General features: G+C 45.7%; 1 protein-coding gene across 2 annotated transcripts in view; it reads right to left on the bottom strand.

Annotated features, from left to right (window-relative positions):
- Positions 1-19,169, bottom strand: part of ETS1 (ETS proto-oncogene 1, transcription factor) — a 130,788-nt gene that overhangs the window by 72,008 nt on the left and 39,611 nt on the right. The window contains exon 1 of one of the 2 annotated variants that reach the window (XM_055415893.2): positions 3,029-3,521. The exons of the other annotated variant lie outside the window; for it this stretch is intronic. Coding sequence (XP_055271868.1) covers positions 3,029-3,110 — 82 coding nt within the window. The 5' untranslated portion in view covers positions 3,111-3,521. Of the gene's footprint in view, positions 1-3,028; positions 3,522-19,169 lie in introns of those variants that run through there. 2 annotated transcript variants of the gene reach the window in all.

Raw genomic sequence — 19,169 nt, 5'->3', positions numbered from 1 at the left:
TTGGAAAAGACCAAACATTCAGAATTAGAATTCCTGCTCTTCTCTGAGCATTACTGCTCACCTCACCAAGAAGGTGAAGTGGGGAAGGAGAGAAAAAATTAAGCGGCTGGGATGTATTTGCTTTGGCACCCAGCCTCCACCCCTTCTCAGCAGACTCCACACCAGGAGGGAACTCCACGGACTCTCTGTGGTCATGTTTGTTTTAACCCATTTAAGCTCCGAGAACCCAGCAATCATGTATTACAATCAAAGTGATATATGCAACTTTACACTTACAAGGGAAGTTCGACGCCAGTGTTATGTCCAAGTATATGTTCATTTGGCCCTAAAAGCTGTCAAAACTCCTGAGGCCTCAATCCAGAATAAAAGTGAATAAATAAAAGTTCTTGATCAGACCCTGGCCACTGAGACTGGCAAATAACCCTGGGCTCCTGCTGGTACACCCACCTCCCTCCTGCCTCTCTCCAGCTCTCATACATTGCGGGGGGTGGGGGGGTCGCGGAGGTGATAGCTGGTGTAATTAATGAAACAAGTTAAGTTCCCCCAAATAGTTGTCTACTAAACAAGCCAAAGAATCATTCTGACAAACATTTAAGTCACAGCTGTAGACACAAAGCCATGCTATAAGTTAAACTTTTAAAATGTCCTGTATGGTCTTATAGGCAAAGCAAATCCCCACTTTGCCAGTGAGTGTCTTTTCCCACCAACAAAAGCCAGCAGCCCTGGCCAATGCTTCCTGCACCCCTGCACCTGCAAGTTCAAGTCTCAACTGAAGTTTCTCTACCAGGCTTTACCAAGGCAACTTGCAGTATTACTCAAGGCAACTGTACACTGAGAAGGTAGAAACGGGGATATATTTCACTTGAGCTGCTGGCTCACCAGACATCCTTAAGTAAGTAACTTACCTTCTCTGTGCCTCTATTTCCCTTTCTGAGGTATGGGTATAATAGGCACATATATGCTACTAACCCTCCAGAAAAGAAAACGAACTCAAATTTAGATATTATATTCACTCTGTATTTTCAAGATTCTCTATTTAGTTTTCCCAAGATAGCACCAGAAATCAAATCTAATTACAATGAATGGCTGAAGACTTCCCAAGTTCTTTGATCAGCTGAAATTTTGTTGTACTGAAGGCTGCTGACAAAATCGGATCAGAGGCATGTAAACCATTTTGCAAAGGAAGGACACTGTAAATTTGCTCATTATAATGGTGATGACTGCAGCATTAGGCCTCACTGTCCCCATCTTACAGATGGGAAAGCTAAGAATAGTTACTTGCTCAAGATTTATTTTTATCAATAACCAACAGAACAGCATCATCTACTTAAAACCTCTAATATTTACTAAAACACTCCCCCAAAATGCTTCCGCTGTTTACTGTGATCTAAAACATGTGTTGCTAGGGGCCCTTTTTCCTTCCCAGCACACCAAATCCACTGTAGGTTTCTGAACTGACAGATCCACACGCTATTTCCCAGACAACCAAATCTGTCTCTTCCCCATAAACACACATATAAACAAGCCATACTTAAGAAAGGGAGGCATTAGTTGAGATCTATCTTTGCCGGGAACTCTCCTTTCACTTCCTCTATAAATGGTTAGCATCAGTTGGGACTAAGAGAATTTATTCTGGCTTCTTTAACACCGCCCCCCGCTCCCCAGCCCCGAAGGCCACCATCACACCAGCATCATTTCTAAACTGTAGTTCTGTGCCTGAAATGTCTCCGAGGTTCTAGTTCATCTCAGCATCTCTGTGACAACAGTCTCAGTCTTTCTGTACCTCCCAGGGAGCAACCCAAAAACCCTGGGCGTGAGTGTTAAGGGGTGTAAGAGAAGTCACTACCCACCGCTGTGTCTTCATGAAGGTCTCTGAAAGATCTTCAAATGACAAAATTCAGCTTGGCTTGTGTTGAAAGTTTAAACAGATTAAGAAAGGGTTAAAATAAGCAACTAATTATGGTGGAGGCAAAGAAGTGTTAATCACCGGGAGCAGCCGCTGAACTTATTGATCATGAGATACAACAGAGCTGCCTGTTACTGCAATTAATTATTTTCCAAAAGCATCAGCTTGTCCCTCTATATCTTTCTATATACCTTTACCTCCCAAATCATGAAGCTCTTAAAGAGAGCTGGCAGTTCCTATCCTGAAAGAAAGCATCTTTTCTTCTCAAACTACATTTATTCCAGAAATTCTAGAGTGCCAGAGTCCATTAAACTGCTTAGCACCAAAAACTGTGTCTAAGACAAACTGAAATTTCTTTCCTATCCCTTTCTTCTGCAAAGAGCTGGATAACACACCTACCAAAGACCCAAAGTCACGTTTGGTGTTGGGAGGTTTTCCCTCTTCTCACAATCTTAGGTAGTAAGGGACAAATTTATGGCAGATTAGAAAGATGGATGAAGTAACCTGCATAAACAGAATGGGGATATTTCCCCAAGTTAAGATGATCATTTCAGCTCTGCTTCCATCTCCATGCCTTCAACCCCGAAAAGAGACACTAGACAGCAAAGGAACATGTGACAGGCAAGCTCAGGAAGGCAGGACATTTGAAAATGTGCTTGAAGGCCAGCCAGTTAGACACCCTTTGGGCTCTTACTCCCCAGGGCTCTCCATCTAGCTCCAACTCTGGGCGATGTCGGCAGGGTCAGGGGATGATGTCCTAGGCGGCAGTGTCCACCCTCACTAAAGTTAAGGAATAAGGCCAGAGGGTTCCCGCTCATTTGGAAAAATAAGAAAGCAGGAATGAGGGTGCTGGACATGCTAAAAGCTTTTTCCCACTACTCACAAAAACACAGCTGTGAAAATAAATACCACCCCACCCCCCAAACAAGGGTCTCGGGCCACCAACAGCCCAGCTCTTCCTCCTGTCTACCTCTTTCCAGCTGCCACCAGCAGCGCCTGCTGAGAAGCTGGGGCAGAAACGCACCACTTGCCTGGAAGGGAAGATCACAGGGGGAGAAGTGGAGCGGACCCAGGCCAGAGGCCGAAGGGCTGGGGTGGGGGGCCTCGGCAGTCACCACTCACCCGGGGAGGGGAAAAGCTCCAGATCCACTTTTTCCGTCTTGATGATGGTGAGAGTCGGTTTGAGATCGACGGCCGCCTTCATGGTGCCAGGAGTGGGGAGGGGGGACAGACGGGGCTAGAGCGAGTTTGCTGTTATTCTTGTTTTTCTTTTTAATGGGAATGAGTAACAGGGGAAAGGGGACGGGGGGAATCGGACCTTCTTCTTTAAAATCTCAAATTTCCGCCGACTTTGCCCCGCGCCCAGAAGGTGAGCGCCCGGAACTCTCTCCGGGGTAGTTGGCACTTTGCGGGAAAGTGCGCGCGCGCCGGGTCCCCGCCTGGCCTGCGCCCCGCCGGCTCCCTCCAAGTCCGCGCCCGGCTCCCTCCTCTCCGCGGGCAGCCGCCTGCGCTCGCCCTGCCCTCGCTCTCCAGAGCCGACTCCCTCCCTCGCCCGCGCGCTCTCCCCTCCTCTTTGGGGCGTAGCTCGCGGCGCCGGGCCCCGGCCGTGGGTCTGCGCGCCCGGCCCCCACCCCCAGGCTCTCCGCCGGGCGGGAGCGGGGGCGTCCGGGGGACCCAGGGGCGGGGCGACGAGAGGCGGGCGCGGCCGAGGGCGGGGCCCGGGGCCCTCGGCCAATCGTCGGCGACGGCCCAAACCGAAAGGAAGCGGGGCGGAGCTCGGGGCCCGCCGCGCCCGCCGCGCCCTGCAGCCGGGTCGCCAGGGAGCCGCGCGCGGAGCCGGCGGGCCGCGCAGCCCCCTACCTGGGGGCGAGGAGCCCGGAGCGGGCGGGCGGGCGGGCTGGCTGGCTGGTGCCCGGGCCACCCCGGCCGTTCGGGAAAGTCCGTCTCATTCTCCACGCATTCTTGAGGACTTGGTCACCCGCTCCCGCCCCCTCCCGGGAGCGGCATAGTTTTCCAAGTGCGTGTCCATCATTCATTCACAAAGACTGACACACAGGACGTGAGGCAGCGGCCGGAGGGGCGTGCGTGCGAGCAAGGGGCTCCGAGCCAGTGTCCTCAAAGGGCTCTGGGAATACTAGACTCCGGCCGCTGAGTGACTCAGGGATCGGGGCTGTTTTGCTGGAGGAGCCTTCGATTTTCCCAGAGCCCACCCGCGTCATTGTTAAGAAATCCATTAAGAAGTGTGCTGCCCTTGATAAGAATCTAGTTGCCACTGGTACGGATGGAGCCCAAGGCTGACTCCTGGAGACCCCAAAACAAAGGCCCAACGACTTCTATAGTATTAGGAAAGTCAAGAACTGGGCCCCCAAACTGGAATCCGGTCCTGGGCTTCTTTGAACTTTCAGTTTCCCTACGGCAGTGGTTCTGTTCCTCTAATTATGTCACCATTGGCCAAAGTTTTGTCTTTCCTTTCACAAATTCTCCTCTACTAGATAAAACACAATCCTCCTACTGCCACTCTCTAAAACACAATGCGCAGCTCTGTGGTTTGAAATTTCTGGAGTACATCATTCACAGCCATGACAGAATCACAGTTTCAGCCCCCTTTTCCATTTGGGAAGCCCAAACACTTAGGATACCCTAACATGACCCCTGCATAATTAATAGCTTGCCACTGGCGCATTAGTTATAAATGGAGGGAGCTGGTCCTAATTAACAAATCAAGCAGTAGACATAGAGGTGCACATCTAGACACATGTACATATGTCAGGAGCCAGGCATTGATACCTATCTTTGATGAACTAAAAGATTAAACATAAATCTCTCTGAACAACCTCAGAGAAAGCTATTTTTAATCCTGTTTCCTGATTTCTAAGCATATGTTGAACTCCCACCACATGGTTATAACTGTAACCTCAGCCTCTGATAAGTCTTAACACACCTGCTTACCTCATCTAACTCCAGTTTTGTCCTCTTGAAGTATAGTAATTTACAGGTTTCCCACAGCCAGGGAGGGAGGGAGCCAGGAAGAGAAGATAAATCTCAAATCTCGGGCTCCTGGTTCAAACTTCAGATTATGCTCGTCTTCCAGTGACTCTGCAGAGTAAAGTATTTGTACGGGGGTAAGCCTGATAGACGAAGGATTGTTGTCATCCAGCTGTGTTTCCAAAAGGTATGAGAAAACAGCACTGACTCCCAGATGACAAGAACAGACCCATCAGATCCTGGGAAAAGCTGAGGGAAACAGCGCATGAATGAATTGTGCGTTTGCACATTCAAATGAGCAGCCAAGAAAGAGATCTTGTACCAATCCTGCCTTACCCACTGTGAATACATCAGCAAAAAGAACTGTGCAAAACAGGAGTTGCTTTGGGGAATTTTGTTTTATCAATGTTATGTTAAGGAAATGCTGGCATTTTTTAAAATCCAGGTGTGAGTATTCTATTTCAAATGCAGCTTTCTCAGAGCAAGTCCTGTCTCTCTCCCTCAGTCCTTTTCTCAGCTTTCTTTCCAGGCTAGCCTAAACACTGCTACCCACCCCCATCCCTGCAAATTAGACACTCAAAGAGCCTGCCATGATAGATCCAAAAACATTGTCCACTCCAGCAGTGGGGAAAGTTTATTCCTTCAGTTCCTTAATGATGACAGCTCAACTTGTCAGTCATCCTTTCTAACCCAGTCCTGAAGCACAGAAGCTTGAAAGGTTTGACTGTGCAAATCAGGGAATGGGGTTTGGGAGATAGCCAGGGGCCACCACCGACTTCCAGGAAAGTTACCCTGCAGGAGGCCAGTTGTGAATATTGACGTTAGCAGAAGTTTACATCCAACCTCCCATCTGGATGAAACTTCCCTAAGGACAAGGAGCACTTAATATGGACAGAGTTATAGTATTTTTTACATATTTGGGATTTGAGTAACCCAATCAGGCCTGCAATGATCCCACTTGGTTAACCTGATAATTTCGATAAATGAAATCTTTATTCTCTGTAGGACACAAGCAGATTTTTTTCTAAATGTTCCTATGGACTTTGTATGATATTTGTACCTTGTGTGCTGTGCTTAGTCACTCAGTTGTGTCTGACTCTTTTCGACCTCATGGACTGTAGCCTGCCAGGCTCCTCTGTCCATGGGGATTCTCCAGGCAGGAATACTGGAGTGGGTTGCCATGCCCTCCACTGTGTATCTTACTATATCCTAAAAAACAGTGCCTTGCATGGTGCCTGACACATTGTAGAAACTTAGTAAATATTCACTGAATTGTGAACTATCAGGGTTCCCAGGTGGCTCAGGTGGTAAAGAATTCGCCTGTAGATGCAGGAGCCGCAGGAGACTTGGGTTCAATCCCTGGGTAGGGAAGATCTCCTGGGGGAGGAAATGGTAACCCACTCCAGTATTCTTGCCAGGATAATCCCATGGACAGAGGAACATAGAGGGTTACATTCCATGGGGTTGCAAAGAGTCGGACACACACACAAAAAAAAAACTGAGCACACACAAGTAAGTAAGTAGTGAACTATCACCTCCCTGGTCACTAGGGACTTTTACTTTGCCACCAAAGCTTCTCAATACAAAGGTTGAGTGAGTTTGATAGTTAGGGCTTGTGAAAATGAGCTAAACAATGTGAACCACTCTGCCTCTAGGTCTGACCTTTGGCTTGGCTGATCACAAGCTCTATGCCCCAGCACTCCTGTCCACTCCGGTTTATTAGTGCCTCAGTTTTCCCATTAATGAAACAAGGTCAGCTGAGCTTTGCCTTCCAGCCCCTTTGGGCAGGTTGTTTCAAGACCCTATCTGCTTTTTAAGGCACTCAAGAGAAATCAACCAGGAATGACTTTGTTTTTGCTTGTAAGGCAGCAGTCCGAGAGAAAACAGAATTGCATCTTCAAACATTCCCAAGACTTAGGGAATTACACCCAGCAAGCGCTGAAATTCCTCAAACTAGAGACTTCATGCCAGAAGGGTTCAGAATAGACATCAGGCATTGAAGGGCAGGGGTGTGGAGTCAGACATTAGTGACACCAAGAAAACAGTCACTTTTTAGAAGAACTCCCTGAAAAACATGGAGTATGTGAAACACGTAAAGTTTCTCTTTTATCCTCCTCCCTCCACTGTACTCCAGTACCCATAAAAAAAGAAATATAAAAATACAGCTAATTTTAGACAATCCTGGAAGATCCTGAAGACTGTCCCTCTCCAGAAGTGTAGTGGAGTAAATTGTCTATTTCTTGCATTTTGACCAAAAACTGAAGAATCTCAGAGTTGTGAGCTAAAAAACACTTTATTAAAGGTAGGTGCAAAAACATCCAGACCGCTAACGGCTAATCCAGAGCAAGCTTATGACTCACAGATGATTTACTGGCTCAAATGTAAGATTGAAAAAAAAAAAGTTTTCAATTAACAACCTTCCCGCTTTGTGTTTGTGGTTGTTTTTCTCTGAGAAAAAAAGGCAACAGTCACCCTGTCGCACACAGAAACAGGCTTCTAAAGCTTAACTCTAAAGCAAGTGGTTTCTCTGTGATAAGTTGAGTCACTGAAAAGCACCCTGCAGGGAGAAAGATGCCTGGGGCTTCCATATCTACCGTTATCAAGCTGCCATAAAATGGAAAACTGGAGAAAATGAAAAGAACTCTCTTAATTAAACTCGGATGCCCAAAGGCCTTAGGGTCAGTTCAGGAACCCAAGTAGGGGACTCAAGCTGGGCTGTCACTGACTGTAGGCTGGCTCTGTGACCTCACCAAAGACACTTAACCTTTTTGTGTCACAACCTCATCCCTGTTTCAGGGAATAAAAATCACCCCTGGCTCTCCCGTGACCGTGTAATACAGACTCATTAACTATTGTTTAGAAGGTACAATAAACAATGAGCGATAAGTAAGCGGGGGAAGCCAGGAGGAGAGGGCGGCTGCAGAGAGGGGAGGGCTTGGGCCCTGTTTGCCCTGGGAAAGTTCTCCAGGATAAAACCAAGACAAGCCTGAGTAGTGGAAACTCTGGAATAAGACTCAGATTGAAATTCCAGCTCGACCTACTCACCAGCTGAATTACTCCACAGAAGTCCTTTAAACAATCCCAAACCTCAGTCCTTCCCTGTTGAAAGTGAGGTTGCTTAGAGGATTACGTGAGATAATGCAGGAAAGAATTTAGCACAGTGCCTAGGTCAGGAAAAAGAGCTCAAATAAAGTTTAATCACTGTTACTGCTTTTAAGAGCCAATAGACAGTAGGACGGGCTTCCCAGGTCAGGAAGTGGTAAAGAATCTGCCTGCTGATGCAGGAGATGTGTGTTCGATTCCTGGGTAGGGATGATCCTCTGGGATAGGAAATGGCAACTAGCTCCAGTATTCTTGCCTGCGACATCCCAGAGGAGCCTGGTGGTCTACAGTCCATGGGGTCTCAAAGAGTCAGACATAACTGAGATACTGAACATACACGCACGTAGATGGTAGGACGTAGGAGGAATCACACAAAAAATCTTCTCCGTGGCCACCCCCTTTGCAGAGTAAGGTGGACCCTCCATTTACCTGAACTGTCTTATGGACAGATTAGGAGAACGATCATATCTAATTTTTAAAAAAATCTCTCCAACCCCTCAGAACCTGCCCAGCTTGGACCTCACTTTAGATATTCCAGCACTACCTGGTCGGGAGAGGAAACTGCAGACTTGTATTTAAAAGTCACGACAAAGCTGTATATCAGGTTCAGAAGGAATATCGTTTGCGGTGCCTCTGTGGAGACAAAGCCTTAGGTATTGGCTTCGTCACATGTTATAGTTAGACGGACTCTCTTAGAGATAGTCGAGTTCAGCCCTGCTAGCTCCAGAGGAAAAAATGACTCTGAGCGAATAAGTCATTCTGCCCAAGGTCAAACAGCTCAGAAAAGACTGTCATTTCTAGAAAGGGATCCCCTGCTCACAGCTTGCGCGTCTCCTTGGGTTTATAGATACCACACTGCAGGACAAGTCATTCATTGTCATTCGGTTTGGTCTGTTTCCAGACACCCTTGAGAAACGAAGCAGTATACAGCATACATAGGAACAGAGAGATGCTCAGACTCGATTTCTGGAAATCTAACAGTCTCCTCTGCCCTGGATGTGTTGTCTTCGGGCACGCACGCTGCAGGGTAACCACACTAGCATTCCCTGTGGGAGACAGCTTGGCATGGGCTTAAGGAGAGAAAGGGTCTGGGCTGGCTCATCGCTGTCTGCCATTTCTTTAGGCTGTAATTACGACCCATTCAGCTGCATCTGCAGCCCCAACAATGTGGGATGGATGGGCCTCATCCACAGACCAGGCGACATTTGAAAATCCACCAGTTCAGACAGCACGTACATCTCTCGCAACAGCTCAGACTTCTGCTCACACAGAAGGTGGTGAGGAGCTGCCAATCAAGGCTACAGGATCTGAGGTTCCCTCCACACCACAGTTCCTTTCCTGGAGGCGAACTGAGCACCTGTCTCGGAATTTTGGCCCCGTCCAGGCCTGGGTCATGCGGAATGCGGGCTACCCTGGAGCTGCTGGATTCATGTAGTGTAAGTGTGAATTCTAATGTAAACTGTCCTAAATTGGTCCCTGGAGGATGGAGAGAGACGATGGCGTGTGCAAAAATGGTGGAAGAACCAGTGTTCTTTGATATCATGGCCAGAGCAGAGAACCAGGCTCCTGGTGGGGAGCTCAGGGCCCCAGGAGAACAGGATCCTGAGCACCCCCTCAACCAGACTGCAGGTGGTTTCATCTGGTGGAAGGCTAAGAGCCCCCCCATCTGATCTCACCCTGCTTTTCTCTTGGGTTACAGAGACAATACCAGGCTTCAAAACAGATGTTCTCTGCAGTTGTAGTCTGAATATTAAATTAAGATCGTTTTATTGTGGCATCTTCCCTTTTCTTTTCCCCCTTTCATTTGGAAATGCCAAGTCAATTGCCCCAAAGGACTAACGTTTACCACCCTAGAGATGAAGGAGACAAGGTGGGGTGGAGAATTTCTTCATTCTGTTCTCGATGCTGCAAGTTAGGCAGAGGAAGAAGGGGGCAGTAGAAGACGACTAGCTCTAAGAAGAAAAGGGGAGATGCGACCAGAGGAAGCAGGAGAGGGCACCTTTCTGACAATAGTGGATGGGCAAGGGGGAACACAAAAAGGTACTGTCACAGCATTTCTATATCCTTGTCATTCTGGGATTTAAACCTCCAAGTTTCCAAAATGAAACTGAGGCCTGGTCTTGTATCTGGTACCTTGCCTGAGTTGATTTCATTGACCTGCGTGGCCAATAGTCAAGGAATAACAACTGAACTAATCAATGATGGTCCTCAAGCTGGAAGAGGATTCAGAGCAGAAAGGATGAGGTTGCCCAGAAGATGCAATGGAAGATCAAGAGGAAAACCTACACCAAACACAGAGGGCATTTCTCAGTCTTTCTCAGACATGGGCACTTTCTTTACAAAAGAATTTTCCACCCCACCCCCACGAGGTGCCCTCTTGTGCCCAGAACACCCCAAGGGAATATTTAAATATGTCCATCTGCCTCCTACACTCCCAAAAGACAGCAATTAGTTTGTCATCACCTCCAGTGCTCAGCTCAAGACAGTAGGAGCTCAATAAATGTCACTGATTATTTAATTAACGAACAAATCAGTTCAGTTCAGTTCAGTCGCCCAGTCGTGTCCGACTCTCCGCGACCCCATGAATCACAGCACGCCAGGCCTCCCTGTCCATCACCAACTCCCGGAGTTCACTCAAACTCATGTCCACAGAGTCGGTGATGCCATCCAGCCATCTCATTCTCCGTCGTCCCCTTCTCCTCCCGCCCCCAACCTTTCCCAGCATCAGAGTCTTTTCCAGTGAGTCAACTCGTCGCATGAGGTGGCCAAAGTATTGCAGTTTCAGCTTTAGCATCAGTCCCTCCAATGAACATCCAGGATTGATCTCCTCCAGAATGGACTGGTTGGATCTCCTTGCAGTATAAGGGACTCTCAAGAGTCTTCCAACACCACAGTTCAAAAGCATCGATTCTTCGGCGGTCAGCCTTCTTCACAGTCCAACTCTCACATCCATACATGACCACGGGAAAAACCATTGCCTTGACTAGACGGATATAGCTTCCTAAAATTTCAAATACAGATTTCTGAACTCAAATATCAGTCTTCTTTTTTCAGTCTAATGTGAGAATCAAAGTTACCCAATGATTAAGATAAAAAGGTAAACAGGTGACTCTTTTTAATTGAAAAGGCCTTTATCAAGTTTAACTCTCCTGTTCTCATCGCCTGCCTCTGATGCCCTCAAAGGAAAATATTGCTAAGGTCACCATATTCATTTTATTTTTCATATGAGTATTCATGGATATAGTTGTTTGTGAAAAAATAAATGGTGTTTGGCTTAACCACAAAAACAAACCAGTCATTTTGTCATTGGTCTGAACTTATACACAGCATACTGTTCATATTGTCAGAAACAGTCTTCAGCAATTCCTGAACTTAAGTTGCATCTTTTATTTCACTGACTATCATGAAGGCAAGATTCAGAGTCCCTGTATCCATTACTCAGATAAGAGAATACGTGAGATGAATCCAATTTTCTCCATCTTTGTGAGGAAGAAGAGCTAGACACTTCATAGGGAGTCCAGTGTCATCCCCTTCACCTTCTCAAACTTACTATAATTTGTTCAGGTCCCCAGGAACAATGCATTTTTTAAAAATTGTTTGACCATACTATAGGCATCCCCTCCGGTGAGATAGGGGATGTGTTGGGAGGAGATGGGCAAGGACAAGACAGGGAAAGTCAACTGAGCTGCTACCACCTAGCAGGTGGCACAAAGACACAGAGAGAATGCCTGACCTCTCTGGCTGGCTGGACCATGGCAGGGGACACCTCCTCGCACTAAATTAGTTATGTCTCCTGATGGGTCATGACTATGCTGTCATGGAAAAGCAGGTTGATGTTCAACCATAGAAATCAAGGGAAAAATGGGTTTGGTGGGGTCCACCATTGCCTTTTAGCTGCCATGAGAATCAGGAACACACATCATTTTACATCCCTTCCTCCAAGCTAATTACACAGAATTGGCCCCAGAAAAAAATGAAGTGTGTTACACGGAGAACATCTTACTAGTCAGGAAATATAACATTCTTTGAAGCTGTCACCTACAAATATCTCACTCAGGCATCTACTCCTCCCTTCACTTCAGCATCCTCCACTTCACCACATCACTGGGTTATAAAGAATTTATACGAGCCCTCCCTTAGCTGATGCTGAACCTAGGAACAGAGAAAGTGAAACGCAGAGCACGAATTCAAGTCCCTTGCTGTTTCAAGTCTCTTTTTGCATGTGTACTGTTCCGCAGAACACGTGCACAGAATCTGAGTTTCATGAATACACAGGACCGTATATCCATAAAAGCAAATCTAGGGTGTCCAGTGTCATTATTCATATTTACAATGTACTGAGCACCAAACAGGCCACTGATAGAGTTGACAGTTGAAAAACCACCTCAAGAAGGGATATGTCAACTCTTCTCCGGGATGACAGCGCCCATTTAATTCTCTGTTCTTCAGGGCCAAAGAGAGGAAGCCTTCTTTAACTTACAAAGAGCCAGCTGGGCTCACTCGGCACATTGCATCACCCAGAGTGAAGGAGTTGGAAGGGAGCGGATGGCCCTGGTGATGACGCATGAGGTGGAAGAGACCCGGCTCACATCTCATCTATCTGGATTGGCTCCTGTACCATGCAAACCTTTCTCCCTTTGCCTTGATGAAAAGGGGAGAGGCTAAGCCGGTGTATGTGACGTGCAAGAAGGGGCCATTTAATCAGTCAGGTCTGAGAAGCACTTTCAAGTGTTGGGGGCTCTGAGATGATAGGTAAGGTGGAGAAGGAAGAAAGTAGAAAACAGAGAACTTATTCCTTAATGGAAGTGTATTTCATCAGACTGATCAGAAACATGTGTTTTCCCCAGACAGGGAAACCATCTTGAAAGACTTCATCACACAAAGGCTTTGGGTGGAAGCAAGCACCACCAGGGACCTGCTGGGGAGAGCGTGCAGCTGGTTGGGGAGCTGGCAGGGGACGTGGGAGGAAAGCGCAACCGGCGGGTGGTTCTCTTGTGGCAGGTTCCCAGGAGAGGTCCCTTTCCAGGAATTAAAAATTCTAAATAATGTTCAGAATTTTGAAAAAATCAAAAAGATCATGGACTTTTCTTTCAGGGAATTCCACAGCCTTGAAAGAGACCAGATGGCTGGCAACCACCAAGCCAGACCCAGGAAAGACCTAGCATCCACATACACTCCCGTTTTAGTGAGCAAACATTTTCTCTCCAGGAGAGTATTTTTTTTTAACTGAATGTGATGGAGCTGAGGTGTGGAGGTAAGGGACAATTCCAAACAACCCACATGGCCTCGTGCCCAAAAAACCAAAGCATAAAACATAAAACAGAAGCAATGCTATAACAAATTTAATAAAGACTTAAGAAAAAAAAATGGTCCTCATAAAATATATATATATATATCCCATACAAAGACCTGTAGTTTTTTGCCAAATTAGCTATCAGGCTTTGGTTTTCTAACTATAAGGAATGCACTTAATCTCTAAAAGAACTGAGGAGGCATGGGATAGAGTGGTTAAGGGCACAAGCTTGGCTTCAGGGGACAAGAATTTGAGTCAGCTGGGCCTTTCTACAGCCATCAGTCCCTCGGCCTGAGTCTCAGTTTCTTCATCTGTAAAACAGAGGTGATCACAGTGCCCATTGACAGAGTTAATCTGAGGATGGAATGAATTTGTGCCAAGTCATTTGCACTATGTCTAGCACAGAATAAGCACCCAACAACATTTTGCTGCTATCATTCATTTTAAAAAATCAAGATGTTGACTTTGGATTTGGTGACCATAAAATTTTTATGGAAGTTAATCCAAGAGATAGGGACATAGTGGTCTCATTAAAGTCATGAAAAGTGAAAGTGAAGTTGCTCAGTCGCAACCAACTCTTGTCGACCCCATGGACTGTAGTCTACCAGGTTCCTCTGTCCATGGGATTTTCCAGGCAAGAGTACTGGAGTGGGTTGCCATTTCCTTCTTCAGGAATTAAAGTCATGATATAGCATTAAAATAAATATAATTTTAAGTCTGAGTATGTAAATCATGGATCCAGACACCAACCCCTTTGGATGAAAAGGGGTTGATTCCCATTACGTAGGTGTGAAATGTGGTTCTGGAAGTTCTAAATGTATGGTCACAGCTACGTCACACACTAGCCATGCAGAGAGGAATAAACACCCTCTAGGACTCCTTGCAATCCTGGGTTCTCCCCACTCTGGGTTGTATGTTTGATACCCATTCAGTGATTTCATACAAACTGGGCAAAATAAGATCCCAAGCAAATGGCCTCACTATTTGGCTTTTGGGTTGGTCATCAAGTTAGCAGAATCTTACACACATGCCCTGTGTCTTGCTGCTTGAGCTCTCCCCAAACTAGTACCCAGTATACCACTGCATTCACTTCTCAGAAGTCTTTTCTTGTGTTATCCCATCTTCTTTCTGACAGTCAGAAGTTTCCTAACAACTTGTACTGTAAACCTGGAATTCTGACTATCTGACTATGCTGTGTTTGCCTGCACAGTTGCTCCGTCATGCCCAACTCTCTGCAACCCCATGGACTGTAGCCCGCCAGGCTCCTCTGTCTATGGGATTTCCCAAAGGAGTGGGTTGCAATTTCCTACTCCAGGGGATCTTCCTAACTCAGGGATCTAACCTTCGTCGCCTGCATTGGCAGGCAAATTCTTTACCACTGAGCCATCAGGGAAGCCCAACTGCGCTGTACTCATGCATATTTAGTAACATAATTCTGGACCCAAGAAGCACCCCACCCCCCACCCCGAGCTCCAACTTGCCTCCTGGAATTCAGATGAAGTGTTCTATTTGCTGTGTCACCACTTGTGCTGACCAGCTGAACCTAAGGAAAAGACATCCCACCTTGCCCCTCACGCAGCCAGTCAGCAGCACGGATTCTGCTATTTAGGGGCATCCACTACATAATTTGTATTCTCGCACCGCCCGTGCCTGGCATCTGGCCGGCAAAGGCTGGCAGCATGGAACACACAGAGTCTCCTCGCGAGTTGCCCGCTCCATTTGGCAAGATGAACGCCATATCATTGGGAAAGTGGACTTAATTGGATTTCTGAGAGTGTTAAGTCATCCCACCTCAGCTCCAAGTTGATTAAAGTGTAGCTCTGCCCTTTCCAACAACCAGAGCAAAGAAATGATGAAGAAATACTCTAAAATGCACAAGTCTGGGTCCTCTCACTCTTTTTTGTCTTAGTGACTCTGGGGAGGTTTGGGCATAGATCCTGCACACACAATACTGTTCTTGTTCTTCTTTTCTCTACAGGGCAGCCCTGAATGGCTCTGTCTAAAATTATAAGCAGGGCAGCCCTGGGCTCCAAGAGATCAGAGCCCTCATGCTGTGCCTGAACAAAGACCCTGCTTTTCCCCAACAATTAGGCCTGCAGAAAAGGACATCTATCTGCCTCTATTAAAACCACCACGTGCCTTCAAGTCAGCCCATTGTAAAGCTAATTAAATAACACGCCTCTCTCCCCATGCAGGTCTCCTGATTAGCTTTCCTCTGCCCGGAATGTCTGCAAAGCGCCTAGAGATAGACAGCTAATGTTCCACTTCTCTGACTTTCCCCCAACACCGATCGCTGGCTTTTAAAAAAGCCACCTCATCACTATCGTCGGGTTTGTTCAGGTGACATGCTCATCCAGAGCTCAGATGTGAGTTCTCCAACTTAAAGGAAGAGACAAATTTTATATTATTTTAAAAATAAGGGACTTCCCCAGCAGTCCAGTGGTTAAGACTCCACACTTCCACTTCTGCTGCAGGGAGCATAGGTTCAATCCCTGGTTAGGGAATTAAGATCTCATGTGCCGTGCAGCTCCCCGCCCCCCAAAGAGAAGTAATTTGGGAAAGCAACATTTCTGTCACAATGCAGACTCTTTGGTGGAAATCCACCATTATTACAGTCTGCAACTGCTACCCCAGCAGTGTAACGTTCCTGAAGAACTTTTCATAGAAGTCGAGGGGACTGGATAAGACCCAGCCAGGACTGTACAAGCTGCCCTCCAGCTCAGACCTGCATGAAACAGAAGCACAGACTTCTCGGAAAGACACTGTTAGAGGAATGTTGATGTATGATAGAAGCCAACACAATACTGTGAAGCAATTATCCTTCAATTTAAAAAAAAAAAATTTAAAGGACACTGTCGAGAAAAACAGAGATACAAGAAAACATTTCAACCCATTTTTTAAAAAACATGATATAGAAATAACAAATTCCTTCCAAGACTCTTTAGTGCCAAGCAGGTAAAATCGAAGCATTGCCCAAATGGCTCACATTAGCCACTGCCCATTTTTCAACCCTGCTTCTCTTTCTTTCCCTGCTCTCTGACAGTCCTGGACTTGCTGGTATCCCTTGAACCAGCCCCAGTGCTTCACCGTTTTACGTGCTTTTCAGACCTTTCTAGAAATCCTTGCTCCACCCTTCCCAGTCACCCACAGGAAACAGCAGCAAACATCACCAACACCCCACCCCCACTCCCTGAAGGTTTCCTGGGCCTCTGGGATAAACCCAGGCACTTCCTCCTTTGCACCTCCTAACAAACTGCCTTCAAGTCAGCATTACAGGCTTCTGATTGAGTGCTTGCTACCTGGCTTAAAATAACCTCAGCCCAAGGACTTTTCTGGTGGTCCAGTGGTTAAAAACCTTCCTGATAGTGTGGGGGACAAGGGTTCTAGCCTTAGTTGGGGAATTAGGGTCCCATATACTGGGGAGCAGCCAAGCCTGCATGCATGCCACAACTAGAAAGCCCATGTGTCGCAATAAAAGATGAAGCAGCTAAGACCAGATTCAGCCGAGTAAACAAAACAAATAAATAAATATAATCTCCACCCTTCTAGGACAGGAGTCATATTCTATTCGAATTTTAATTTCCACAAAGCCTAAAACATGGTGACTTGGACCTCGTGATACAGTAAATGCTGCTTAATAAATGTTGAAAGAATAATTAAATAAATGAATGAAATTATGAATAAAAGGAGGAATGAATAAAACAGCCATTTGGTATTAAAAGTGATCTGGGATGGAAATGGTAAAATCAGGCCCACTTCCAGCTTCACCATAGATAGCCCTGCATGCTTGGAAACGGGCATTATTATCTTATGACATGGTTCTCTAGTCTAGTCTAATATACACACATACACACTTTTCAGATACAAAAATGTTTAATAATAAAATGAAAGGAGACTAGCCCTTTTCTGAGTCTGTTTAATAGTTATAGAGATTAACTTTTGAAATCAGCTCCAGTCTTTGAGGACTGTAGCTCATTTAATCATCAGACCATACCAACCTTTCCTTCTAACTATTTTTAAGAAGACTCACCAATCTTCTTGAATGTCCTATACAGATGAATGGATGACTAAATTATAAAGCAATCCCATATGCAATTTAAGTTTCCCATGAAATACTCATGGACCTCAAAATTAGCAGGGAAAAAAAAAGCACTTGGCAAAATGGATTTTGAACTCTGCCAAATCCACAAATATTTAAAAACAGCCAAAGTCACTGAATGATTCCCATCCTTAAAACATAAAGCCTTATAGCAAAAGTCACTCCCTGATGGTTCTCTTATAAATTCACTTCCATGCACAATGCCATCTGGGGTCAGTTCTTCCCTTGTCATTTTACTATCACGATCTGACTTCTAGAAAGTTGTGCTTTTCTAATATTTGAGGGTGCTTTCTATAGAGAGGGAGAAAGCAAGGGATAAAGACATAGAGAAAGAGTCCACAATCTTACAACAGTAAGTAATCATATCAATAAAGGAGTATAGAACCTCCAACCTGAGACCCAGGGAGAAAACACTGCCATTCCTTTGGTAGTCACTTTGTTCTGGCAAGCCTCCTACTTGCTAAATGGAATGCCCACTTTATAATGATTATGATGGATTGAAAGCTATAAAATTAGATTCTGGCTAGCAATATCTCTTTATTACTCTCCCTTACCACCGCGTGACTTCATTCTCAGATCTTGCCTTAAGGAAGACTCATCCACAACCTCTAAGATATGGATAAACTTGGATAATAAACAAAGACAAATCAACCTGCATTTTCACTGTGATATTTTTCCTCAAAGTATCATTTGGTATGACTACAAAGCAGCCAGTTAGCGTTGAGCTCACGGTTATTTTATCAAGGACAGATTATACAAACTACATGGCAGGAATAAACGGTTAACCACAAAAATAAATAGAAAACATGGTAGAAAGAGAAGAAATGAAGGTAGGTGTGAATGCCACATGTATGTATGTGTATGTGCTCAGTAGCTCAGTCATGTCTGACTCTTTGTGACCTCATGGACTATAGCCCATGAGGCTCTGCTGTCCATGGTATTTTCCAGGCAAGAATACTGGAGTTGGGTTGCCATTTCCTCTTCCAGGGGATATTCCCAACCCAGGGATGGAACCCATGTCTCTTGCATTGGCTAACAGATTCTTTACCACTAGTGTGAATGCCATAGCATTCATCAGATAGAACTATCAGAGGAACATAATCAATACACTTGAATCAAAGAATAGGAACATAAAGATAAGAAATACGTATTGTGAATGACTACTGTCATGAAGACATTGGGTAAGAATTAAGTACAGTGGGGTAAACACAATATGATTAAAGTCTTAGCAAATAGAATACATTATGCGTGATACCAATAGCCCCTTTCTAAATCCAATTATGGTTTGGAGAAATATTAGAAAGCATAATATAGACAAAGCAAGACACGCAAGAAACCTCTTATTAGGAGCAGGAAGAGCTTGGAATGGACTGTAGGGAGCTGTTGTGTTGATAGTTCATGTCAATATATTTCAGTTAGTAGGTTATTTAAGCAATGACTTCAGAGTAAGCTGCCACGTGATTCTGAGCAATTAGGAGACACCCCTTTCACACTATTCACAGAGTTTGGGTCATTGTAATTCCTTTATGTGCCAGATCTCAGACCCAAAACTGAGTTGGCATGGCTTCTCTCCTCTGACAGAAATAAGAGCAAAGTATTACCTTCTGTCGGACACAACTAAGTGACTAACTTTCACTTTCTTTCATTACCTTCTGTAGCCTGGAAGGCCACTTCCATCAGCACCTCCCAGCACCTCTGAGAGGTGTCCAGAGGAGGGAGGCATTCAGGCTCTCAGCACAGAGCCTTTGTCCAGGGTATAGACACTTTCCAATTTTGCATGACGT

This window comes from Moschus berezovskii, chromosome 25 (genome assembly GCF_049115385.1).
Source record: "Moschus berezovskii isolate FMDL1 chromosome 25, NW_MosBer_1.0, whole genome shotgun sequence".
Lineage (NCBI taxonomy): Eukaryota > Metazoa > Chordata > Mammalia > Artiodactyla > Moschidae > Moschus > Moschus berezovskii.
Note: the sequence above shows the minus strand (reverse complement) of the source record. Positions and strands in the feature narration are given on the sequence as shown.